This window comes from Eupeodes corollae, chromosome 1 (assembly GCF_945859685.1).
Source record: "Eupeodes corollae chromosome 1, idEupCoro1.1, whole genome shotgun sequence".
Lineage (NCBI taxonomy): Eukaryota > Metazoa > Arthropoda > Insecta > Diptera > Syrphidae > Eupeodes > Eupeodes corollae.
In genome coordinates, this window is record NC_079147.1 from 112,666,684 (window position 1) to 112,693,954 (window position 27,271).

Genomic DNA, 27,271 nt, shown 5'->3' on the forward strand with positions numbered 1-27,271 from the left:
ACAACACTTTGACAGTTCAAAACTTTTAATTCATCTCACGAGTTTAATTGTAGATTATTACAAATTCTAAAATGTAGAAATTAATACAAGTTCGTTTTTACTTCAAAGAATAAAATTTCGTCTTCCAGACGATTTAAGAAAAAACTTAATTAATGTTTGTACTATTTAAATAGTCTATAAGCTTAAACCGTTCTTTCTCATTCAATCAATATTCTCTTGCACTTAAATCTACGCAAAAAGAGGATGTAAAATATCAAAATCACATTAGTTAAATAGAAATGGATACATGTGAGAGCTTCATATATGTAGATCCAAACTATAGGAGTCGCCATGTACGCATATTCTGAAAGACACTTTTTCTCACATTCCGTGTGAGGAAGAGCTCAACTCATTATATGGATCGTCATTTCGTGGAAATAGTTAATAAAAGTTAATAAATGACATTTAAAAATGTGGAAGTTTTGAAATATAAAAAACACACTCCTCATGACTCTTTGACATCCCTGCAGAATAGAGAAAAGTTTTAACTTACGAGTATCGCATTCGATTTAATACAACTGTCAAATATGACAACAGATATATCTGTCAGTACAGTAGAATACCAAGTGGCTTAACTTTTATCAGAAAACAAAACGTTTATTTTTGTTAATCCAAAATCAAAATACTAAAACCACATTAAATATGGTAAGTTCCTAATTTTCAATAAAACATAAGTCTTTTTTAATTCAATGGCCTCCTTATGCATCTTTTACATTAAATCCTTAGGCAAGAAATGCAGAAAAAGCAATGTAAGTGGCCCTTCTTTAAGTCAAAACAAACTCCTGGTTGATTATTGTAAAATCTTTCCAGGACCACACTGGCTCGATGGCGAGCGGCAAAAGAAGCCGAAACCGGTGCAAAAGATAGAAGACCCTATTTGGCTTCAGAATGTTCTGAATTACCCAAGTGCGAAAAGTATCGTCTCGAAATTATCAGGGAAATCTCTAAAAAAGTTACTCAAATACAAAATGGTAAAACCAAAACTTGATTAAAACTAAACAGTGTAACAACTATTATTCCATTTCCAACAGCTGGCTTAGGTGAATTCCGTATCAGGGATCTAAATGATGAAATAAACAAACTTCTGCGAGAGAAACGCCATTGGGAAAATCAGATCTCGGCACTAGGAGGACCGCATTATCGTCGTTATGGTCCGAAAATGTTTGATGCCGAAGGACGAGAAGTGCCAGGCAATAGAGGATATAAGTACTTTGGTGCGGCAAAAGACTTACCTGGTGTTAGGGAACTCTTCGAACAAGAACCACCTGCTCCGCAGAGAAAAACCAGAGCCGAATTGATGAAAGACATCGACGCAGAATATTATGGTTATCGAGATGACGACGATGGGATTCTTATTCCTCTCGAAGAAAAAGCTGAAAAGTTGGCAATACAAAAAGCGCATCTAGAGTGGAAAGAGAAAAAAGCCAACAATGAAAATATCGAAGATGAGATCGAAGAAGACATTTATCCTGTTTCAGCACCCACGCCGGATAAGTCAGATAACGCTTCCAAAGATGTTAGTGATCCAATGGACATGTTGGCTCCACGATTTACAGCCCACGTTCCAGTACCCTCGCAAAAGGACATAGAAACGGCTCTGTTAAAAAAGCGAAAGCAGGAACTCTTGGACAAGTATGTTGGAGAGGATTGAGTTGTTGTTTTCAATAAAATATTTTTTGTATGAATTTTTTAACGTTTTATTTTTGTTTAAAAGAACACAAGCAAACACAAAATTCGTAAGAGGCACTTATGTTATGCACGTGTTTTTAGCCTCAATATGCCGCCGTGATGCAAAAGACCTTTTTTTTTAAAGATTTTTTATTTTTGCATATTCGAACGTATTTTAGTTTTTTTTTGACGCATTTCGTTTTAAAGTATCAATGGTTAGGCGAAGTTACTTTCAAGTATACATTTTTGTATGTATGTCCTCCCCAAACATAGGAAAAGTAGGGACAGAAAAAGGATCCAGACGGTATTAATTCAATTGATTATAACAAGTTAAAGTTGTACTTTCAAACGTTCGGCTTTTGAATTTCAATAGCAACGACCTCTCTTAACAGAGTCACTAGGTTTACGTCAACAAGTTCAGAATTGTTTATTCAATTCAAATTTGTATCAGTTTTGAACTCTTTCCAAAGTAGCAATTCTTCTAAAAAAGAGTAAAACCATAACCTCATTTCTCCATCAGGCCAAATTTTCGAAATATTAGTCTCATCTTAAAAAACGTTAAAAATCTAAATTACGTTGTTTTTAAGTCTTTGAACAAAACAAGTTTTAACAACGAAATTTGTTTTGTTTTGATTTTGCAACGTATTAACGCTTAGCCCCTAGATACAGCTTAAATTTGGTTAGTCGCTCAATTAGTCTTCATTTTAATCTTTATGGTGTTTTGAAAAACAAATTGAATCCTTCCTTCTTTTAGTGGGTGGCTTGTCTCTATCTCTAACCCTTTGAATTTTCTTTAGGGAACTTAGAAATTTCGATGAAAACCATAAAATTATTTGTTCTTGCAGCACGGGTGATGATTCGTACAAATATAATCCATAACTTTAATGGAAAAAGTACCAATATTCGCCCAACAATCTTCGGATTTCAACAAGTTAAGAATTTATTCTAAGCTATGCCGAGATTCTGCCACAAGCTACTCAAATTCGTCCTCCAAACGCGCAGCAAGAACGAACGAAAATTGTACTTTAAGCACTTAAAAGTAACGAACAGAATTTCCAAAAATATATGCAGTCCATTCTTCTTATCATTCGGGTTTGAAATGGTTCCAGTTGCGCTCTTTTTCGAGTTACGGACCAGTAAATTAGCTTCCAAGACCGTAGGATTTAACGCAGGTTGACTATTTTTTTCACCATTTGGAGTACCACATTTAAGCCACTGAGAGCAGAAACGGCTTAACCTTAATATAAACTTATTGAGACAAATCGCAATTCAAAAACTTAACGAAAACGAAATGTTTGTTTCTTTCCTATTTAAAATAATAGTTAGTAAAATTCTGGGGAGTTATTCCGTAAAACGATAGCGTTTTGAAGCTAGTCTCCCTTCACGTAAGACAATAATCTTCAAAGTGATATCGCCAAAACGATATCATTTGCACGATAGCTTATAGCTACATAAATAGTAATCGTGTGAAAAAAGTTAAATTAAAAACGCAGACAAAATAAAATTAAAATGGTATGGAGACAATAAGGAGATAAATCAGACCCTCTATCTCTTATTTCTCACTTGTAAAATAATCTAAATCGGAAAATCATTATAGTTTTGCTTTTCAAAAAATGCCTTTATAATATCAGACATAAATAACATCGTTAGCGACAAAAAAAAATAGTAACAGTAACAATAACAATAAACAACACAAAATAGTTGGCAAGTTTGGTAAAAAGCAATTTGTTGGAAATTTTCACAACTTCTTATACACAAAAACCAAGCTCAATGACATTTTCAAGTTATCGAACAAACATTTTCTTTCGTTGAGTTCATTTTGACATTTCAGTTATCTTATACTGAAAACAATAGATGAGACGATAGTGACAAAGTTACGTGAAGCAAAGTAATGACGATATCGTTAAGTTAGTTAGAATAACTTTATTTGAAAAATGGTTATAAAATTAACAATTATCATACTATATTCACAAGTTAAATATGGATTGGCCAGTGGCCGTCTACCAGAATGAATGAATTTAAGTTTAATTGTATACTAACCTAGTTATGTTTAATTAAAAGTCTCCTTCGCGGATACGTTGTCTATAGCGCACTGTGGTTGTAATATATTTATATACAATTTTACAGACTAATTTTAAATTCAGACCTTCCAATGTTTCGGCCAATTCCATCAAAGCTTGTCCAAAATATTTTATACGAAACTCTTTCAAAACAGGACATCTTGCAATAAAGTGGTGTACATTTTCTCTCTCATTAAGATTGCAAAGGTCGCATAAGATCGGCAGATCTGGTCGATGCGGAATGTACTTTAAATTTAATAGTTCGCCTCTAACTTTAAATAAAAAATTTATCATACTTATGGGGAAACGGTTGAGGAGGTATGTTCGTTCTTGAAAATCTAAATTAAGTTGACTGTACATTGTTTTAAAATTGTCTTTTAGATCTGAAAGGCTTATACCGGGTAAAAATTCGATACTTCACCTTAGCTAAGAGCCAACTCCTAACACTTTTTGACTAGATTACCCCTGGATGACAAAATCTTTTTAAGTACTTGTCTCGGCAATCTTTCTTCGTCCATTTCCATCACCTTGATAATGTAGTCAAAATGCAGCTTTGAGATCCTTAAGAACAATGGAGGTTTAGTTGTTTCCAAATGAAGCATATAAATTGGAATGCAAATTGGCAGCCGAAAAATGTGTTTTAAGAAATTCCTGAGGAACCTTTCCACCTCCTCGTATTGGAAATATCCCAAACTTGCGCGCCATAAAGCATTATAGAAGCTGCTGTTGCATGAAAAATGTTAAGCTTTGAACTATGCTCGACACCTTTATTATCAATGCAACGCTTCAACACTGGAGTACCATCTCTTTTCGATTCCGCTAGCTTGGATTTAAAATGCTTTTTTATGTTGAGGTTAGATGTTATTAAAACCCCTAAGTATTTGTAGTCTCGAACAATTGCAACATATGAACCTTTGTTCATCCACTTTTCATCATTTGCATATCTTCCTCCTCCGCCCCGAAATATCATAATTTTAGACTTTTGTAAATTAACTGATAGATTCAAATTTTCACAGTATGTTTACCATACGCTGCATTCCTTCCACCGATTCAGATACAAAAAAAAAAGTTTTTATTTCCTTCTTTTGAAGTCCTCTGCAATGTTTATCAAACTGTATACTTGGTCTATAGTCGAATAGCTCTTTCTAAATCCTGTTTAGATTGCATGCATTAAGAATTTTCTTACCTTCGGTCCAATGTGTAAGCCTATTAAAAATTAAATTACTAAAAGCTTTACGGAAGAATTCAATCGTTTTGACGATTATCATTTTGAAAATTACGGAATGGCTCCTCTGTTTTGACATAAATAGTGAGTAATCTTATATTTAAGACATTAATGTATTCTTTAAACCTCTTGGATACTGGCATTTTCGAAAAAGAAACTTAGCTACAAAAATTATATGAAAAACAAAATATGACAACATAAATTTATTTTCACTTTTAAATACGAAATAATTAGAAATTTTTACACTTCTATGATAGTTCCTTTCAATCTTTTTTACGAAAGTCGGCATTCGGTGGGATAAAATAGAGTAAATCCAATAAGTCTTTCTTTTTCGCTTCACTTACGGCATTTCCTTCTGGAAACAAGGGTTAAGATCTATGATGATTAAAGATGTTTTTCTTTTTTCAAAATCACAGTGTTAGAAATCACGAATTCGTTATTACTTTGTTCTTATACAATATATTTAAGGTGCCTCTCAGAAATCTTGGCCATTGAATTTGACAACCATTTTACTTTTCGCTTATTAATATTTATGTTCTTTTCCAATTTTTTAGTTAAAAAAATCATCCATAACATTTATTTGAAATTGATCCCTCTTTTTGAAGCTGTTATAACTCTCTGGTAATCCATAGAGTCAAACATTTTTTTTAAATACTTTTTTGTGTCCAAAACTCTTTGTCAGATCAATTTGAAGGATCAATTTCAAGAAAAAGAAATTTGTGATCAACTACATTGACAAGATAGTCACTTTGAGCAACAATATATTGGCACAAAACCGACTAGCTTTGAAGTAGGTACTCATAAAATGTTTTATAAAATTTAATAAGCAGTTGCGAATTTATTGGGGAAATCTTGATCCAACCGACTCATTTCAAACATTCATGTAAGCTTTATTTACCGAGTCATAAACACCTAGGCGCCTAGGCAATCCAAAATATCCTCTTGTAGTAGCACACATCCGTTGAAATGACCGGAGTGGTGAAGGTTTTCATGAGATCAAATGTAATCACCGAAGACCAGTGGATTCCTTTCTTCTTGTTCTGTCATCTTTCACGATATTTCTGACTAAATCCCCTTTTCTTATTTTTTTCCATGGGTTAATTCAGATTTTTTTTTGTGGCGCATGGAACACAATTTCTGACATTGTATTAGTACAACTTTGTTTAGTTGTAAACGAGTGCAGTGGAGCTAAATATCCAGCATGGTGCAAAAAAAATGAATATGCTTAAAAATCGAGATCTTCATATTTGATCTAAATCAAAAATAAATCAATTTATTTTGCCCCGTGGAACCCAAAAATAGGAGAAATTTGTGTTTATTATAGATCTGAATTAATAATAAATGAATTATTTTTTCCACGAAACACCCAATTAGATGATGTTCATGCTCTATTTGTATTAGCGGCTTCTCCTTATCATTTGCAAGCTTTAGTCTGTTGTTCAAAAAGTACCGTTTCTTACAAGAATCCTTTATTGGAGCATGGAATGGAAGATTAAAATCACTATTTAAAGAGTGCCGCAATACATGCTCTGATACAGAACTGCAGTGGGAATTTTAATACAAATTAAACATTTTAGTTATGTTAAGGTCGGGGGATAAGAATTTTCTCTTAGAATTATGACGGATGCAATGCGATTCATTAGAAGGAAATTTGCTTAGAAACTCCCTATTTTCAGACTCTGCTTGCCTCGTTGTTCCATGGGTAGAGTTTGATATTGAGATTTGCGTTTTAGAACTTTTATGGTATCGTAAACATGTTTCACTTCTGAGACAAATTTCGTCCAGAAATGATGTCGAAACAGGCAAGGATTGAATCCAAGCCCTCAAGTGTGACCGTCCTACGAATATACAAACGCGATTAAAAAATATGGTATCTTTGCTTAAACATTGGATATATTTATAGTCTGATATCATTTACTTGTATTGAAACCATTTTAAGTAAAACGAGTAACTTAATTTACTATTTTAATACCAATTAATGAACATACCTCATTAAAAAAAAATAAACAAAGTAACATATTTACTAATAGCAACTTGTTGTAAGGTATAAAAAAATATAACACTTTTTGAAGAAGCTCTACAAGCTATTGCATAATTCAATGTTTTAGGTTGTAATAGTTTATTGCGAATGTACAAAATTATCTTAAAGTAAGTCATTTTTAAATTTCAGCAGACTTTTTTGTCCTCGTTCTACATTTCGAGACCTTGTTTCATATGCTTTGTAAAATTTTGCAGAAAATTTCTCTTTTTTGTCGTCAGCTATAAATAAATCAAATCAAAATTCATATTGAATGTCCAAAGTTTTGGCTGGCCAAAATTGTAACTTTCCGATTTTAAATACTAAAAACACAAAATCAATGTTAGACACTTGTGTATTTACAAGTTATATAGTCCAAATTGCGTTTTACGGTTATTGTTATTTTTGAGACAGAAACTAAATTTTAGTCCACTGTACGGTGGCGGTAAGCAAACAGTCCATCTTCGGAGCAAGCAACTCGAATGGGTTACACAACATGACTCCCAGATGTACTCATCGTCAGTTTATGCTTCGAGTATCGCAAACTGTCATCGAAATGTCAAGAAATTATGCACTGGAAATGGAAAGATGGAAGATACCACTCTGGTGCTGTCATCCACAGAACTGGACGTCAAACAAAGCAAAGTTGAAAATTAAAAAATCGCCCATCGGAAATTTTTGCAAAAAGAAAAAACTAAGGGCGTAGAAGTTGTTGTTCTTTCTTTTGTACAAATAAGTTTAAACTAAAATAAAATATTTTAACTTTTTTACTCTCAAAGCTCTTAGTTAAAGAACAATTTATCGAAAATGTTGGCTTTAATCAATAGAATATTGGATTGGTTTAAGAGTATTTTTTGGAAAGAAGAAATGGAACTCACTCTAGTCGGACTACAGTTTTCGGGGAAGACAACTTTTGTTAATGTTATTGCTGTGAGTACCCACATTTTAATGTTTGATCTTTTAATTAAATGCTAATTTATTTGAATCCACAAAAAAAGTTGTGTTTTTTGGCTAAATAACTTGTTTGCAGCGTTAATAGGGTTGATAGATGGTGTACCCACCGTTTGGCAGCAGTATGAAGAGAGTATAGTCTTTCGGTAAAATCAATAAAAGTTCAAATTTTTGCAACTAACAATTAACGTTCTGTAAGATAAGTGCCAGCGAGACGTACCCGTCAAATGCAGCAGGGGAATATAGTTGATTGTTTACGTCGTTGTCGGTTCATACGGAATAATAATTTGAGATTTTATTTTTAAATTATATTTTGCATCCGTGCATATTGTGGTATGTACATGTGTAGGAGTATTATCAGGCTCAAAACATCATGACTAATAGAATGATAGTTTTTTGTTCGGAATGGGAGCTACTTGATGTTTATTACAAAGACGTTATCAAAGGTTCATATTAAAGGTCATTGCTTAATTTAAATTCAGAGTTTTCTTTTTCAGAATGTGTATGGTAGATAGGTTGTGATATTTGAGAGCTTATATTTAAATTCGATGATTCACAAAACAATAAAACTTGATCCATTCGTAAAACTTATGACGAGCATGTCTTCATTCCACCAGCCCTTTTTTTGAAATAGTTTGCTTTATGTTACTGTTCACAATCGATACAAATGTATTATAACTTTTTAACATTCACAGACAGGATATACCTAAATCAAGATGAATACATGTTTGTCTATAATTTGCGTATGAATTTGAAGGACAAATTTAATAAAGACGACGACGCCGACAGACGATTCGCCCATTAAGTTAATTAAATTCAAAGATATTAGGTAGGTAGTAAGATCCACTTTGACGCTTGTAAACTAGAGCCAAACTGTCTTTTCATCCTGTGGTGTTTTTTTGTATTTACAAGCAATTAACTATTTTACTTAGAATTTTTTGGTTTTATATTTATATAGTTATGCTAGGATGCTAATGGAGCTAGCTCAACATGTCAAACGGTATTTATATGTCCCACATATAAATTGATGATTACTAAAACAATGCTTTGATGGCTCTACTCAGTAGCACTATGACTTTAAAGCAATTCTTGTATTTTAGAAGATAATCATAAGATTTTAAGGTTTAAATCAAACGCTATACCATTAACAAAAAACAAAATAATTTTAGAAACTTTCGTTTTGTTTCATTACGTAATCAAAGTTATTTAAATGCCATAAAATTCTTAATCTTAAAGTGAAAAAAAGGCTGGGATGCGACCCACACTGATAACTTCCCATCCAGTCTGTCGATTTGTCTTGCTTAAAAGTTAAAATTTGCGTACTATTTTTTGAAGGTTACATTTTTTATGAAAAAACGGACTGTTGGACTTTTATATAAAAATTACTGAATATCGAAAACAATATTTTCTGTGAAATAAAATAAGTTTGAAGCCAATATTTTTAATTTTTGAAAAGCTATTTGTACATTTTTAACAAGTTTTAGAATTGTTTTTTTTTTTTAGAGTTTTATTTTTTGTAAAAAAAACTGTCAATTCGTTTTTTTTTTCAAAATTTTATCGAATGTTGAAAACAATATCTCTTATAAGGTTAAATATTTCAAATTTTTGAAAAGATATTTGAGTTGAAAATCAATTTTTACCAACTTTTATAAATTTTTTTTATGTTTTTAGTTTTTTTCCAAAAAAAACTGTCAATTCGATTTTTCTCAAAATTTTATCACATGTCAAAAACATTATTCTTCGTTGCACGAAATTGTTTTGGAGATGAAATCATATTTTAGTCGTAAAATTTTGGAGGTGACAAATATTTTTTTTCAGTTTTTTTGATTTATAAAAAAAACCGTTAAATGGATTTTTTTCAAAAAATATACTTCTTTGATATCACGTAACAATATATTATATTAAATTTAATTCAAGTCTCTAGCGGTTTTGGTTCGTAAAATATTTAGGGTTAACCAAAATTCACCTTTTTTTTAAACTGCTATGGTAAAAAAACCACCCACGCAATTGTCTTGAGAGCCCTTTCTGCATCTTTCTGCCTTATTATCACCTTTCTGCCTTATATGCTATGGACGACGAAAAAACGAACGCACGTACACACGCACGCACAGACATTTTTCTAAAAATCTTTTATTTCGACTCTAGGGACCTTGAAACGTCGAGAAATGTCAAAATTTTCAGTTTGACGAATCGGACCCATTACAATAACTTCCTATGGGAAGTTAATAAAATGCCACATGAAGTCTATATCCGAATAACTTCACAACCTTATTTACACATACATATATTACTAAAATTCTCACACAAATTTTTCTACAAACTGTAGATTGGGATTTTTGGGTTTTCGAAACATGAAGATACAAATTTTTGACATATGAGTTATTGAGTAAAGACGCCACAATTTTGTGTTTCTTCAAATAAAACACACAACTAATAGAGATGTCCAGAGAATGTTCACCTTCATTTAGAATCTTACGAAAACAGTTTGATTATATTTATTCTACTTTATTTTTATGTCCAACTCGGTTATTCTTTGAATTTAATTTTCAATTATGCAGTCTCGAATTTCGATAGAAACACTTGCTATTTTGCGTTCAATGTTTCTTGGCATCTTTTACGATCCGTTACATTGGTATAGACCAATTTAAAAAAATTCAGTCAAGACAAGTTCGTACTCGATTTATTCTCAGTAAATCTATTGTCAGCATTGATATCCAAGATCAGGGAAGTGCCCTGCGGAGTTCTGGCACTTCTACCTATTTACATGAACAATCTCCAGAAAGTCAGAAACTTCAAATTTACTACTTTTACTAAGCTAGTTGATTTCAGATTTTTGCCTTGTTAATTTTCGATTTAGGGACCATAGTATCCACCCACAAAAGTGGCATTTTTTAAAAATACGACTTTTAAGTGTTGTAGAATAAATCAAACACGGAAAATAATGCACTCAGAGGCGTTAAAATAACCACTGTTAAGTGTTGTAGAATAATGAAATGAAGCTGATTGGAAAGATGCAATGTGTTTACAAAAATAAAAATCTTGTCTTGTATTTGGTATCGTTTACATAAAATACTTCCGATTCTTGTATAGAATGAGTCAATTTAACAGGGTGAAAGTGTGTTTTAAGGAGAAAATAAAAACTGAGAGTAGGCGTGGTATCCGCCCGGTTTTCATTTAAAAGAAGTACTTTTGATACTCGTACTTTTAGAATGATAATTATGATGAAATTTAACAGAGACAAAGGAGTGGATTTGTATTTAAAGAAAAAACATTCAAATTGGTAGGTATGGAATCATGTCGCGTGGACTTTTATTAGAGTTTTCATCATTTTAGTGGAACGTATAGAATAATGAAATTTGGTAGAGCGGTTGGGGCTTGATTCATATAAAAAAAACAAAAATATTATTATAATTATTCATTAAATTAGGCAACACTTTCATTCCGACAACATCTATGCTATTATATAAAAGCGAAACCATTTTAAAGTTTGTTCCGCACTTAAATTGGATGTGTTTATTCACAAAGTTTTTAGTTACTTTATTACTATCCACATTTATTTTAAAATTTGGTATTAAATCCATCCAATAAACTTTTAATTAATTTACAAATGAACCATTAAAAAATATTAAACTATTGAATATTGCTATATAAGTAACGGGATGCTTTTGGTAATGCCTTAATGTCAATAAGAAAGTTCCACTCTGAAGTAGAATACTCGGAAGAAACTGCTCCCATTAAAATACAACAAAATTTAAAGTTTTTATTAAACTAATGCCAAATTTATAAAGATTCTTCATTAATTAAGGAAGAAAAAAAAACAATAATTGTGAAATACAAGTTTTTTACTACATGACAATCTTTGCAAAATAAAAAAAAGTACACAAAGTTCATAATTTCAAGACATGATTAAATTGAATATAATCTGATTGGTTTACATAAATTAAACCAATAGTTTCTAAGCTATTAAAATAAATTAGTAAAAAAAGTACAGATGTATGTACAAATATATGCACAAACATATATAAATATTAAACTAAAAATATTTACACATTTTAACATATAAATAGTCTCCTAAATTTACTGATTTTAAACCAAATTGATAAATGTCTACATATGTAAATGTACTTGTACCTAGAGAGTAATTGTATTAAATATATTTGCAATTTAAAAAAGAAAGCGATAAGCATTGTGTTTCGCTTCTGCTAAAAAAATTTGTCTGTAAAAAATACAAAAAAAAACCTTATCTTAAAACATATTCATTCGTTTCTTATTAAATTAATGTATTTTAGTTTCTATCAAAATATACTGACGGATCGAAAATTGATGCGGGAGTAGATGTAGGTTTCTTTTCTGGAACACTCAATCTTGCCAACCCTTTCAGAATCCCCGATCAAAGCAGTGTCTTTCAAGTCCAAGTAATTATTTTAATATCTTTAACTGGTCACTATGCTTTCTCAATAATGACGTTGACGCCAGCGCTGATTTGATCACAATTTTGATTCTGCTTGGAATGAGAACTTTTATCCCGTATAGGGTTAATGCCTACAACGCCCATATTCGATGTACCAAATTTTTACATGAACAAAAATTACGGCAAAAAATATTGCAATATCCCATAGGCTCTACGCATTTTTGGTCATTCCTAAAAAAACTTAAGGAATTCTTCCTTTTTCTCGGTTCCCAAGGTCATTGTTAATGTTACTCCATTTGTTAGCTCTATTGAGAAAGCTTCTAATTCAACGCTGCCAGTGAGTGTTATGACACCGCCTGCCATTAAGCACGTTAATGATTCTATGGGGCCAATATTTTTAAGCACTCGTAATGTCGCGAGAGTCCTAAAAGATCTCAACATACATAAATCCGCTGGTCCGAAAGGTATCCCCGCTATTGTTCTTAAGCTTCATAATGACCGATAGTACGGCTTTCGTAGCAATAGGTCCACTGGTGATCTCATGGTTCATCTGACCGAACAGTGGAGCAATTCTTTACATCGTTTTGGAGAAAGTAAGATTATTGCCAGCGGCGACGCGTGCCTAAAAAATGTAGTCGTTCAGTTTCAAAATTCTTATTTGCGATGCCAAGAAGTCAAACAAGTCTTTTTTTATATAAAAGTACATAATAATGTGGTTTAATTTTTATGTTAATAATAAATAGGTATGTGATCATTAAATATATTTGAAAGTTTAGTTTTTTTTTTAAGGTAAATAACAATAGACATTTTACGTTAGTACTTTTAGCTGTTTATTGTTCAATTGTAAGCATTGAAAGATTTGATAACCTATTTTGGCCCATAGTTGTTGCAGAATAGGTTTTTATTCTTTTAAGGGTTGAAAACGACCATTCAACAGACGAGGTTGTTAAAGGGAATGTAAGTACAAGTTCACATAATTTGTATATCTCAGGGAAAACTGAAACCAGATCATCTATGCCCCAGCTAGCCGTTTTCCTCATTTCCTTCATTCCACAGCAAAAAGAAGCTTTCCTCGTTCAAAACTGATCCGAACGAAATCGTCCCTAGGAACGACGCGCGTCTCATTTCTCATATTCGAAAAAATAAAAAAATAAAATGTTGGAATATGTACCCAAATAAATAAATAAACTACTTACCTACGCCCTAGCTATCCGTTTTCTTTATTTCCATCATTCTATATATTAAAAAAAGCTCTACTCGTTCAAAACAGATTTGCACGAAATGCTCCCTACAACGAGCGAATTGTTTTTTTCTTTTCTTTTATGCTTTCTATGGGCTCATTTCGTTGCCAAATTGTATGAACGACTTGGGTAGATACACTGTACAGATCGGTTGAGTAAAACAAAACAGTAGCAGGTAGCTAGTTCGTTTTTTTTATTTGGGTAGTTCACAGAAGGAACGCGCGAGTTGGAAAATGGAAAATATGTACGTATACATTAGATATAACTATAAGGAATGAAGGAACAGTATGATTATGAGGTGTGGGTTAATTAGATAGAAATTAAAATAATGTCGCCTGTAAGCTAGTCGTTCATGCACGACTTGAACAATATGACGTCTCGCCACTGATTATTGCACTTGATATTTCAAAAGCATTTGATAGGGTTTGGCATCAGGCTCTCTTATCGAAAAAGCGTGCTTTCGGTTTTCACGAATCCCTGCTTCATTGGATCAGTAATTACCCTTCGAATCGGTTAATACAAGTTGTATTGGATGGATTCAAGTGTAAAACCACAAATAAATACTGGTGTGCCCCAGGCCTTTGTTTTATCTCCAACACTCTTACTCATTTTTATTAACGATAGTAATCTTAGCTTTTCATATTCGTCAAAATATATTATTATTATTATATTCCGACCTAAACAGCATTCTACAATGGGTTTTGAAAAATCGCGTGGAATTTAATGCTTCGCAAACCCAATGCTGTCTTGTATCGTTAAAGCGAGATACACCCACATTGCCATTATAAATGGATCGTACTTGCTTCGAGGAGACTGAAAATCTCGATATTCTCGGTGTGTGTATCACCAAAAACCTTTTGTGGAACGATCACATACGCGATGTCGCAAAAATGACGCAAGATGTTTGGGTTTTCTAAGGCGATGCAAGAAGTTTTTCTCCCCCTCTGATCTAGCTGTTACCTACAAAATTTATATACGTCCAAGCTCATCTCTGGGCTGGTGCACCTGCAACCTACTTAAGCGTCTTGGGAAGCATTGAACGTAGAGCATTTAAATTAATTGGTGATAACACCATCATAGGATAGTTTCGTCGCTTGAACATCGTCGTTTCTTGTCTCACACTTTTTTACCGTTATTTTAACGGTTTATGCTCAAGCGAAATAGCCAGCTGCATTCCTCCCCTAAAATAGTTCAACCGTAATACTCGCGCTTCTAGAAATGGTCATCAGTATACCCTTTAGCCCAACTTCGGTCGTACCGTCAAGTGCAGAGATTCGTTCTTTAGCCGTACTACGCGAATATGAAATTCCTTACCACACTCTGTCTTTCCCAGCCATTGCATTATTCAGGAATTTAAAACCAATGTGCACCGACACCTCCTTTCAACCTCTATCTTCTCTTCCTAGTGCTCACACTGTGTCTTTATATAATAAGGGTAGTAATATTCCCTTGAGTGTGCGCTTATTATAAAAAAAAAGTTTTGGCAAATGGTTTCAATAATTGCGTTTTATTCACCAATTAGCAATAAATTCGTTTTCTGTCACAGCAATCAAATTGAAGCTCGTAAATTACTGTCGCCAAGAACTAACAATTCCTAGCTGACAGCATAACATTAGAGTCTGCTGGGTTCTAGGTCACAGTGATGTGCCTTAAAATGAGAGAGCTGATGAGCTGGCGAGGACAGGTACAATTCTGGACCAATCCCATTTAGAGTCACGTATACACTCCCCATCTTGTATAATTAAACATACAACCAATGAAAGTTGGGAAAGCCTCGAAACCTGTGATAAAGCCAAGTAACTCTTAGGCAAACACTTCTTGAATAATCTTGAAGAACTGGTAGGCATTTCAGGAAATTTCCTATTGGGCTCTATAACACCCTCTTAATGGTTTGAACAAGATAATCCATAGACATCATAGGTTTTTATATTTTATTTTTAGGGAATTTTAATATTTCGGGATATCACAATGGATCTACATGGATCTAAGTGCGGCGATAACGTCATCTATCGCCAGCCCATTTTTCTAATCCTATTTAAGTTTCCAAAATGGCATTGTGCTCTTTCCACTTAAGCTTTGCATCCAAAGTCATTCCAAGGTATTTGGCCGTATTGGAGTAAGGTACAGCTTGATTATTAATGATTATTGGAATATTGTTGATCTTTTTATTTGTAAAGTTTATATGTGAAGATTTTGTTTCATTGAGTTTGATACGCCATTTTTCGGTCCAAGCTCTCACTGTATCGATGGCATTTTATTGTTTTACTGCTGTCCTAGAGACACATTTGTCGGACATCAAAATCGGGGTATCATATGCAAAAGTAGCTATAATGGTGTGATTACCAATTGGAATATCACTTGTGTATAGTAAATACAGGGTAGGACCTAGGACACTTCCTTGTGGTACACCGGCTTCTATTTTCTTCACTTCCGAGTATTCTTGATCGTACCCTACTCCAAACAATCGGTCTGAGATGTACGATTTTAATATTTCAAAGTACTGCCTGGGAAGATCCCTTTGCACTTTGCACTCAAGTCCCTCATGCCAAACCTTGTCAAAAGCTTGAGCAACATCCAAGAAAATAGCTGAACATACTTGTTTTTCTTCTAATGCTTTTTCTATTACATCCGATATTCTATGAATTCGGTCTATCGTGGAATTTTAATTTCTAAAGCCAAACTGATGGTTTGGGATTAACCTTCTTTCTTCTATGATTTTGCTAAGTCTCTTTAGAAGCAGTTTTTCAAAAACTTTTGTCATAATTGGTATAAGCGATATTGGTCTGTAAGCCGTCACTTCTGTAGGTAGTTTACTTTGCTTTGATATGACAATTACTTCAGCAATTTTCCAATGGTGCGGGACATACCGGTGCTTAAGGCATGCATTTATTATATATTGGAGTTTTATGAAGGCTTTCAATGGCATTTCTTTCATAAGCTGAGCAGTAATTAGATTGTAACCTGGTGATTTTTTATTTGGTAGTTGATATAAACACATACGTTTTATTTATTTAAGTCTTACAATTGGTATTTCACTTTCATCTACCGATCCATTTCCCATCTTGAGCTTTCAAGGGCGAGTTTTGTAACTGCGGTCTTTTCAGGCACTTGGCTGCTTTCCATAGCGAAAAATAGGTTGAAGCATCAGTCGTTAAATTCCTTAGAAATGTACTGAGTGAATCATTTTTGAATTTGTAAATTTGTTTTTTAAGATTGTTGCTTATACGGTTAAACGTTGTTTTATCATCGGGAAATCTGGTATTTTGCCATTTTATTCGAGCTCTTCTTTTCTCTATTACCAACTCTCTTATCTCTAAAGGATATTTTATTTCATTTTGTCTTCTGTTAGAAAATGTTAGAGTACTTTCTTCAGCGGCGTGTTGCACATCAGCAATAAATTGTTCCACTTCATGGTCAATTTGCTCGATTGTATCCATGGGAGATGTTAAATTTATCAAACTTTAAAGCCTATCTCTAAAATCACTCCAGTTTGTTTTCATATTTACAAGCTTTGGATTACTTTTTTTTAGTACTTCCGATTCACTTAGTGATAGAATCACAGGAGTATGATCTGATGAAAGGTCATAATTACCTTCGACACTATTGTCAATGTAATTTCGTTTGATTCCTTTAACTACGAAAAAGTCAATAACGTCTGGTATTTTGTTAGAATTTACGGCCTGCTTGGTAAAGTCTTTTGCCTTTTGTTGATATAAGTCTTGAACCCCAATTGGTGTGTTTCGCATTGAAGTCTCCACCAACAAGAAAGATTAAACAGATCTGTATAGTCATCTTCTATCGGGGAGCGCCTTGGTGGGCAGTATATACTATTAGCATATACTAATAGTATATACTAAAAGTATAATATACTTGATTTGGAGCGTGGTAACATGAATAGTTTTCTATTACATTATCTAGACTTTGCCCATTGGAGAAATTAGCTTCGGACACCAGCAAATATCGATATTTTCTAGATCTAAAAAGATTTTTAATTCGGATGAATGTTGTATAAGACCGTTTGCATTCCATGTAGCGATTTTAAGTGTTCTGTCCATCATTGTTTTTTAAGAGCGACCTTTTCGCTTAGAATTTTGATATTCAATTTATCAATTCTTTTAAGAATAAGTTGTAGCATTTCTTTTATGGAAGTCTCTTCATTCTTCCGCACATTTTTAACAATCTGAGAATAGGCTTTCTTTTCATCGCTTTTACTTTGAACAGCTTTTTGATGCGTAAAAGTTTGGTTTTGTGTTTAAACAATTTCAGTTAGAAATAAAAATATAAATTTCAATTTTTCACAAAATGAAATGATATCGGATATAATCTCACGGTAGTGCTTATTCACAATTACGTTACAGTTCGCATCATCTTTAAAGAAGTACATCCAATTATGCCACTAGCCCATAAACCACACCAAACTGTGACTTTTTCTGGATGCATTGGTAGCTCTTGCAATGTTTATGACTGCTATTCACTCCAAAATCGACTATTCTGCTTATTTACAAGCATCATCGCCGACTGTCCATAAAATGGAAGAAGCGCGCGATAAACTTTCTTAACAGTGCACGCATTCTTATAATAAAATTCAATAATTTGCAAGCGTTGTTTGTTTGTAAGACGATTCATGGTTAAATTATAGACCAAACTGAAGATGTTTGACAGTTAAACAAAACACGAAACGTGCGTCAGGTGTTTAAACCATTGTTGCCAAAAAGATAATAGCTAAAAATACTTACTTAAGGTGGCGCTACAGTCCGGGGTGGACCTGGGCCTCAACCAACAAGCGTCTCCAGCCAGCTCGGTCCCTAGCTAGCTGTCTCCAGTTTCGCACGCCAAGTTGGTTGAGGTCCTCTCCCGGGTGCGCCACCTGAGTCGCGGTCTTCCTCTACTGCGCCGTCCCTCGGGATTGGATTCGAAGACCTTCCGGGCTGGAGCGTTGATGTCCATCCGCTCTACATGACCTAGCCATCTAAGCCGTTGGACTTTGATTCTGCTAACTAGGTCAGTGTCGCTGTACAGCCCGTACAGCTCGTCGTTATATCTTCTCCTCCATTCTCCATCTATGCGTACGGGACCAAAAATCGCCCGAAGAATTTTTCTCTCGAAGCATCCTAAGAAGCTCTCATCTTTCTTTGACAGGGTCCAGGCCTCAGCGCCATAAATGAGAACCGGGATGATGAGTGTCTTATAGATGGTGATTTTACATGCTCGAGAGAGGACTTTACTTCTCAATTGCCTTCTAAGTCCAAAGAAGCAGCGATTTGCAAGAGTTATTCTTCGTTTGATTTCAGCGCTGGTGTCGTTGTCTGCATTAATAGCGGTGCCTAGGTAGACAAAGTCCTTAACTACCTCAAAGTTATAGCTGTCCATGGTGACGTTTTGTCCAAGACGTCGTCGTTCAGTGTCCTTTTTTGATGACAGCATATACTTGGTCTTGCCCTCATTGACCACTAAACCCATCTTCTTCGCTTCCGTCGCAATGCTCAAAAACGCTCCACTGACATCACGCTTTGATCTTCCAATTATGTCAATATCATCTGCGTATCCGAGTTATTGGATGGATCTTTGGAAGATTGTGCCTCTAGTGTTGACGGTTGAGTTTTGCACAATTCTTTCCAGAACGATGTTGAAGAAGTCGCATGACAGTGCATCGCATTGTCTAAAACCTTTTTTGACATCAAATGCATCGGTAAGATCTTTTCCGACCTTGATAGAGCAGCGTGCATTCTCCATCGTCATTCTGCACAAACGGATAAGTTTGACAGGGATGCCAAAACTAGACATTGCTCGGTAGAGCTCTTCCCTATAGATGCTGTCATACGCGGCTTTAAAATCGATAAAGAGATGGTGGGTATCGATTTGAAGCTCCTGGGTTTTTTCCAAGATCTGCCGTAGTGTGAATATTTGGTCGATAGTGGACTTTCCTGGTCTGAAGCCACACTGATAAGGACCAATCAGGTTGTTGACGAATGGCTTCAGACGTTCACATAATACGGCAGAGAGGATCTTATACGCAATGTTAAGGAGACTGATGCCTCTGTAGTTGGCGCAGTTTAGAGGGTCTCCTTTCTTATGTATCGGGCACACTATGCTGAGATTCCACTCATCGGGCATGCTTTCTTCCGGCCAAATTTTGCAGATGAGTTGGTGCATGCTCCCTACCAAGTCATCGCCTGCTGCTTTGAATAGTTCGGCGGTGATGCCGTCAGCTCCAGCAGCTTTGTTTGACTTAAGTTTAGATATAGCTATCTTCACTTCGTCAAGGTCGGGTAGGCGGAATTGTTGATCTGCGTCGCCGAGGTTGAGTGGTTCTATCTCCCTTACAGCGGAGTTCAGTTCGTCATCGCCGTTATATAATTTGGAGAAGTGATCTTTCCATATTCTCAGCATCGACTGTGGTTCTACTACTATGTTCCCTTGATCGTCTTTACAGGCTTCGGTTCGTGGCTGGTACCCTTGGGAGGTTTTTTTTTACCTTTTGGTAAAATTTACGAACCTCATTCCTGTTGTGACATCCCTCTATCTCCTCGATCGCGCGCTACTCATGCTCTCTTTTTTTCCGTCTAAGAAGCCGGTGTTCCTCTCTCCTCTTCTGCTCGTAGAGCTCGCGAGCAGCTCTAGTCCTTTTGTGCAGCGCCGTTTTGTATGCCTCTTGTTTCGCTGCGTGCGCTTGCCGGCATTCGTCGTCAAACCAGGGGTTTCGCTGTGGTGGCCGTGTGAAACCTAGCACTTCAGAGGCGGCATCTCTGATGGCTGCAAGGCAATGTTGCCACTGGTTTTCAATGCTTAATACAGGAAGCATAGGACTCCTAAGGAGGTTACTAGAGACTCGATCGGAAAAGGACATGGCAGTCTCTTGCGATTGTAGCCGTCTAACGTCGGATCTTCTCACAGTACTTCCTTGTTTTGGCTTGGATCGGGATATCCGTAGCCGTACCTTGGCTACAACGAGGTAGTGGTCCGAGTTAATGTTGGCCTCTCGGAATGTTCGGATATCCTGGATACTGGAGAAGTGTCGTGCGTCGATCGCAATGTGGTCAATCTGGTTGACGGTTGATTGATCAGGAGATTTCCATGTCCCCTTGTGGATATTGAGATGCGTGAACTGCGTACTAGTTACCAGAACGTCTCGCCCCGCAGCGAAATCGACCAGCCTGAATCCGTTGTCGGAGGTGGTGTCGTGCAGGCTGTATCTCCCGATTATGCCACCAAAGATGTCTTCTCTTCCTAGCTTGGCATTAAAATCTCCTAAGACAATTTTAATGTCATAGCCAAGGCACTGCTCATATGTCTTGTCCAAGAGCTCGAAGAACATATCTTTGGTGTCTTCATCTTTCTCCTCTGTTGGGGCATGCGCGCATAATAGGCTTACGTTGGCGAATTTAGCCTTGATGCGGATTGTCGTGATGCGCTCGCTCACACTGTTGAAACTCAAGACTTTTTGCCTGAGCCTAGTTCCAACAACAAATCCACACCCAAATAGACGCTGTCTTTGTTCTCGGAAGCAGTCGCCGTAGTAGATATCGCAGTCTTTTAGTTTGCGTTTACCCGGTCCATCCCATCGCACTTCTTGGATGGCTGTAATATCTGCCTTGCAGCAGTTTAGGGCTTCCGCTAATTGTTCGGCTGCACGTGGTCTGTTAAGGGACCTAACATTCCACGTACATATCCGAAGTTCGTTATCCTTATTTCGTTTGCGTGGGTTGTCAACAGTGAATCCGTCCGTATCCGAGGCTTGTTGTTGCTTCGAAACTATGATGTTTTTACGTGGCCAGGAAGTCACCCCGACGGCACAACCCCCAACCTGGAGGGCCAGATCCTTAGTATAACTCCAAGGAAGGGGAGCCGGATGAACTGCTCCTTATAGGCCTGGGCTCCGAATATGTCGAGGAAGCCCTATAAGGTGTTCACTAAGTAGTTCGACCTTACTGGAACTGTAGACGCCACCGTTGATTCTATCTCGAGAATTCGTCCGCTGCCGCCTGGATAAGGAGAGGTGCCTTAGTGGAAACACCTCTCCCCCCCTCTCTCGTTTGCTGCCCCCAACAACTTTCCACTGGGGTTGGCACCCAATCTCCAGTTGAGGTACTAGGCACCCGATGTTCACCGCGGGGAGGTGAGAGTAGGAGTTGATAGACAGAGGTGGGTTTTGAGAAAAAACCTGTGGACGCTTGTGTCCTCTTGAATGCACATGACTACCATTTGATCATCAGCTAAAAATCAGCCTTTATTAAAAATAAATTTCGTTTTGTTATTAAAATGTCAGTTGAGGTTTTAGGAACTTTTATGTACATAAGCTTTTGCAAGTCTAGCAATTGCTTTCGACATCTTCGAAACTGTCGAGACATGTATTCCACCTTTCAAGAAAGCTTTCTATTAAATATTTATTACCTCTTACGAAAGCGATAATATTAATTTTGCACATAAATTTGAGGACGGCTACTACTTTCAAAATTTCGAGGATATTCTATGTCATTCAAACAAGTCCGACAACTCAAAAACCAGTTTTCGTAATAATTCAAATAATAACCCTAAAATTATCTTTGTGTGTACCATAAATATTCTATGAGTAACATTTTCTATCACATACCAATTAAATATCGATGACACTTAGTCATTCGTTTTGTTTATTTACTGATACTTATTGGGTTTGTATAATTTTTATCAGTAAGCCAGCCCCAGGGGAAGGACGACATTCTTGTGTTTACTATCTTTCGTAAAATTTAATCCTAGGAAGGAAGTAAACCGTAGCTTCTTGCGTTCACTCACAAGTTGAGAATTTTCTCAGTGCAGTTTTAAGCTATGCCTTTTTTAATAATTATGAACTGATCAGTATTATTCAACATCGAGCTGCACTGATTTCTCTAAATTGCTCCCCAGGAGTCTCCACGTTGAGGTGCAAGTAAGCGCTTCTTCCTTCCAGATTGTAGACAAGCATATAGCATGCCTACATCTACACGGAAGCCAGCTTGACTTCTTATAGAGTTGTAAGATGAAAGCCTATGATTTCAAAAGTGAAAAAAAAACGGTTAGAAAACGCTATTGAATATAATGTCAAATCCGATGAGAGTCAAATCATCGTTAATGGGTCTGATTGCCGTATAGTCGTGTGAAAAAAGTCCAACACATCACTACAGTGCAATTACATGACTTTCTTGAATAAAGGTGATAAATAACGTCATTGAGGCAACACCCACAGAAGAATAAGAAAAAGGAGAGGATGGCTTGGTCCTGCGTGTACCGATGATTCAAATGAATTTTACATTCGATTTAATAAATTTCAAGGCCAGTTGTTGAAACTATATGATAATTGCGTGTGTCCGTATTTCAGAAAAACTTTGTTTTGTAAGTAAGCAACTTCATGCGTAATTAATCAAAAATAGTAATTTAACTTTATTCATACAGAGCATTGTTTTAAGTTTATTTCATGCAAATATTTAGGTCTTTTATTTGGCGATTGAGGCAAATAGTAGAACACAAACCTCGGCCAAGAAAATATGTTTTGGTGCCACCCGGACAGGGTTAAAGGTAAAAAAGTATTTACTTTTTCTCATCAAATCCATGGTTTGGCCTTTACATTGTTGTTTTTAGTTCGAAAAGAAACTGGGTGCTTTTGTAAAAGAAAATAGGTTGTATTTTACAAGTCAATTTGCATTCCATAAGTTTTTCTTATAAAAAACATTTATGCAAAGAACTTTATTTATTGAAGAAATACAAATATTTTTAAATCGTGTTTTGAGTCGTTAAACCAATTATTCGAAACAAGTTTTAAGGTCTAGAACTTTGTTAAGAAATTAGCCGTTACAAAAATCAATACTCTATCCAGAACTCTTTGATTCTTAGGTTAATCAATCCATTAAATCTTCCTTTTTATATTTTTGTTTTTCAGTCTGGCCAATTTGCCGAAGACATGATTCCAACAGTAGGATTTAACATGCGCAAAATTACCAAAGGCAATGTAACCATAAAAGTTTGGGACATCGGTGGACAGCCAAGATTTAGATCAATGTGGGAACGATATTGCCGTGGAGTTAATGCTATTGTGTAAGTTTGTGTTTTAAAAAAAAATACATTTTTTTTTTAAATATTTAATTAAAATCACTGATTTTTAATTTTTTTTGTTAAAGATATATGGTGGATGCAGCTGATCTCGATAAAATGGAAGCATCTAGGAATGAACTTCACTCACTTTTGGATAAGCCACAATTAGCAGGCATTCCAGTTCTTGTTTTGGGTAATAAACGAGATCTTCCTGGTGCTTTAGACGAGACTGGTCTTATAGAACGAATGTAAGTTTTATTGCGAATTAAGTTTTTTTTTGTAATCCGCTCTTATTTTAAAGCGTGTACAAAGGTGGTAAATGTTAAAAAGGTTTATATTTAGTTCATTTAAAGATATGATGGAGTAATGACGCATTCTAATCGAACCACTAAACCTAACGCAACATACATTTGCCAACTAGATGTGGTCTGCTTCAATCTTTGCCTTTGGTACCTATTCGTTTTATTTTAAGCGAACCTATTCCCTATTATAATTTTGTGCATTATTATTCGCTGGGAGGTTAAGATTTGTAGGATAGAAATATATTTGAAGCTACTAATTTAATTTTAGTAGCTTTCAGAGTGTCATTTGCTTGCATCAGCGTTTAAACAAAAAGTCAAATTTCAGTCGAACAAAATATGTGTAATTGGGTAGGTTCATTCCACATAAGAGACTTAAATTGCAATCTTTAAACGTACATTTTGAGCAGTGCCATCCATTTAAAACTTAGAACTTTACATCATTAACTTCTACTTCCAGTCATAGTATGAACTATATCAAAAAAGAAATACTACTTTTATCTTTAACAATTTGAAAAGAAACCCTTTTGCATAAAACATTAAATGCAAAATATATAAATCATATAGTAATTAAGCTCAGCTTTCAGTTGTATAAAAAAAACATTATCAACAGCCATTTTGACACCAGTAGACTTGAGTTGATATTAGGGAGATTTTTCTTTACTAACTTTCCAATAGAGTTGCCTTAATTGGAATGACATTTTTTGGCAGCTGGTCAAATAGATACTGGAAAGTTACTTTACTCTAAGTACCTAATATCGTCTGGACTTGCCCGTTGGTAGAATAAAACCAGTAAATAATATAATAGAAAAATCTTGGTAAGAAATCCGGGGCATTTGCTTCCTGTTTGCTTTTCCCGTCGGCTACATTTCTCTTTATTCACAAATGTTAAATTTTGATACAAACTTGAAACATTAAAATAACTCTTATTTCCATTTTAGGAATCTTTCCAGCATACAAGACAGAGAGATATGCTGCTACAGTATTTCGTGTAAGGAAAAAGATAACATTGACATCACACTTCAATGGCTAATTGCTCATTCCAAGAGTCAAAGTCGTTAAAGGCACACATTTATTTATTATATGATTATATGTATAAAATAAAATATATTGTATGACACATTTTCCGTCACTAGTAACTGTCAAAATTACCTTTACCTATAATTTTTCCATTTTTTTATTTGTCCAAATTATCTATTTCTCTATTATTTAATTATTTTTTTCTTGGTTTAGAACTAACAATACATGTGTAAAACTGCTGTTCCTTTAATTCAATGATTCAAATCTTAAAAATCAAAAAACAAACAAAGCACCGAATTTTTGTGGTTTTGCATATATATTTATATAAACAAAAATTTCAGTAGCTTATTATTTTCTGGTGCAATACAGAGATATCGTGCACTTTATTATTAAAACAAAAAGAAAAACAAAAAAATAAAATAAATAGTAAAGGACATCAATCGCTTTATTAGATAAAGTTAAAAAATCTCGATTCTATTTCCAATATGTATGTTACGGAAGTTATTTGTATTTTTATTATAATTTTGTAATTGCTATTTAAAGAAATGAAAAGAACAAAAATATATTTGAAACAAAAAAATATTATTATTATTATTATTATGTAAAATTAAAACGAAAAACAAAGTAGGAACAAAATGATGTGTGTTTTATTTCTGTCTATATATTCGCATCCGCATCCGCATTCGCAATTGCGGATTATTCGCAACAATTCCAACATCAGCATCCGCATAAACTGATGCGGAGTTTGTTACGTATGCGGATGTTTTTTAATACTTTTTTCAAATTCAAAAAATAGCAACAGCACGGCATACTAAATATATCAAGATCAATAAAAACGACCCTTAGTAAAAATTTTAAATAAAAACATCTCGGTCCCGAGTAGGCGACGACAAAAGCAACAACAAGTCATATGCATTGGTCAAAGATTTGAAGCTCTTGCTAAGTGCCCACAGGAGAGGACACAGTTTATTTGTACATACAAATACAGAACATAAATGCCGCCACCAACAAAAAGCAGCATCTGGATCTACGACTTCTTCGTTGAAAAACCACTTGAAGTCAAAGCACTCAGAAGAGTTTGTTTTATTTGAGAGCGCAAACTATGAAAATCTTTAAAAAAAAAGAAAGAAGATGCAGGTATGATATTTTTTTATAAACATAAAACAAAGGCTTGCTTCAGAAGCGATATGGAAATGATGCTAGATTCATCAACTGAAGACGAAGGTGAAGAAGAATCTGATAACGCTAGTCACGAAGCAATTCTCCGAAGGGAGTTAGCATGTTACCGAAATAAAAAAAGACTAGAATTGGATAATAATCTACTTGATTGGTGGAAAGTCCATCAAACAGACTTTAAAAGGCTCTCCAAAGTTTCACTTCCACCAGCCAGTGTTCCCAGCGAACAACCAGTGTTGCCACCGAAGTATCAAGCTACCCACCAGAAGCGACTTCTGAAACCACCAGAAATCCACTAACAAAACTCACACCAGTTTAAAAAATCGCTAATTTTTCCACCAACTTTATTTTTAGCAAATTTTTGTTCATCGCGAAAGAAAACAATATTTAAAAGATACGTTTATTGGAGAAATAACATTAAAATTACACATTATGTAACAAAAATAATGAAATTATATTAATAAGTCATCTTCAGATGAGTCGTTTCCGCCCGTACCATTATCGTCAGTCTCCGATTGGTACGACTCTTTGGTGCCAATTAATTTCACAATATTGCTTGGGATTTCATAGTCGTTGCAGCATTTTCCCGCTATCTTTATTCCGCAGCGTACTCTTAATATAGCAGTTAAAAGATTAAGCCCCATCCTATTTCTCTGCTTGTTTTTTATTATATTCATACTGCTAAACAGTCTTTCCACATCGGCATTGGAATGCGGCAATATTAAAAGAGTGATCGCAAAAGTCGCCAATTCGTAAAATCTTGAAACCCCTTGTGCATCTTTGAAATGCAAGACTTCATACCAAAATATTTTTGTATTTTTGGTTTCCTGCCATTTCAATAAATGAATTTGTCGCCATTGATCGTCCACTTTCGCAATGAATTCAGAACTTTTATTTAATTGAGCCATAATGTCAATTAGATCTTCTTTGTTATGATTAAGTGCTTTTTCGACACTTATTCGCGAAATTTTTTTCATTAATTCGACATTTTCTGGAAGCCTATTTTTTATTTCGTCAATTAAACTCACTATAAATTGCATGCACCGAGTCCGCACTATTTCTTCTTCTTCCCTTGGTAATCCCTTTCCTCGCATTTCGAGTATTTGTTTTTCGAATCGGTATC

At 34.8% G+C, this 27,271-nt stretch overlaps 2 protein-coding genes across 2 annotated transcripts; both read left to right on the forward strand.

Moving 5' to 3' along the window:
- Positions 1-589: 589 nt before the first annotated feature.
- On the forward strand, positions 590-1,718 carry LOC129939526 (pre-mRNA-splicing factor ISY1 homolog). The gene is made up of 4 exons (XM_056047566.1): positions 590-684; positions 766-788; positions 850-1,010; positions 1,071-1,718. The coding sequence occupies exons 1-4, from the start codon at positions 682-684 to the stop codon at positions 1,688-1,690; spliced, it is 807 nt and encodes a 268-aa protein (XP_055903541.1). The 5' UTR covers positions 590-681; the 3' UTR covers positions 1,691-1,718.
- A 5,887-nt stretch (positions 1,719-7,605) lies between these two features.
- Positions 7,606-25,408, forward strand: LOC129941658 (ADP-ribosylation factor-like protein 8). The gene is made up of 4 exons (XM_056050347.1): positions 7,606-7,939; positions 23,502-23,656; positions 23,740-23,901; positions 24,894-25,408. Exons 1-4 carry the CDS (start codon positions 7,817-7,819, stop codon positions 25,012-25,014), a joined length of 561 nt encoding a protein of 186 aa, XP_055906322.1. The 5' UTR covers positions 7,606-7,816; the 3' UTR covers positions 25,015-25,408.
- Positions 25,409-27,271: the final 1,863 nt, after the last annotated feature.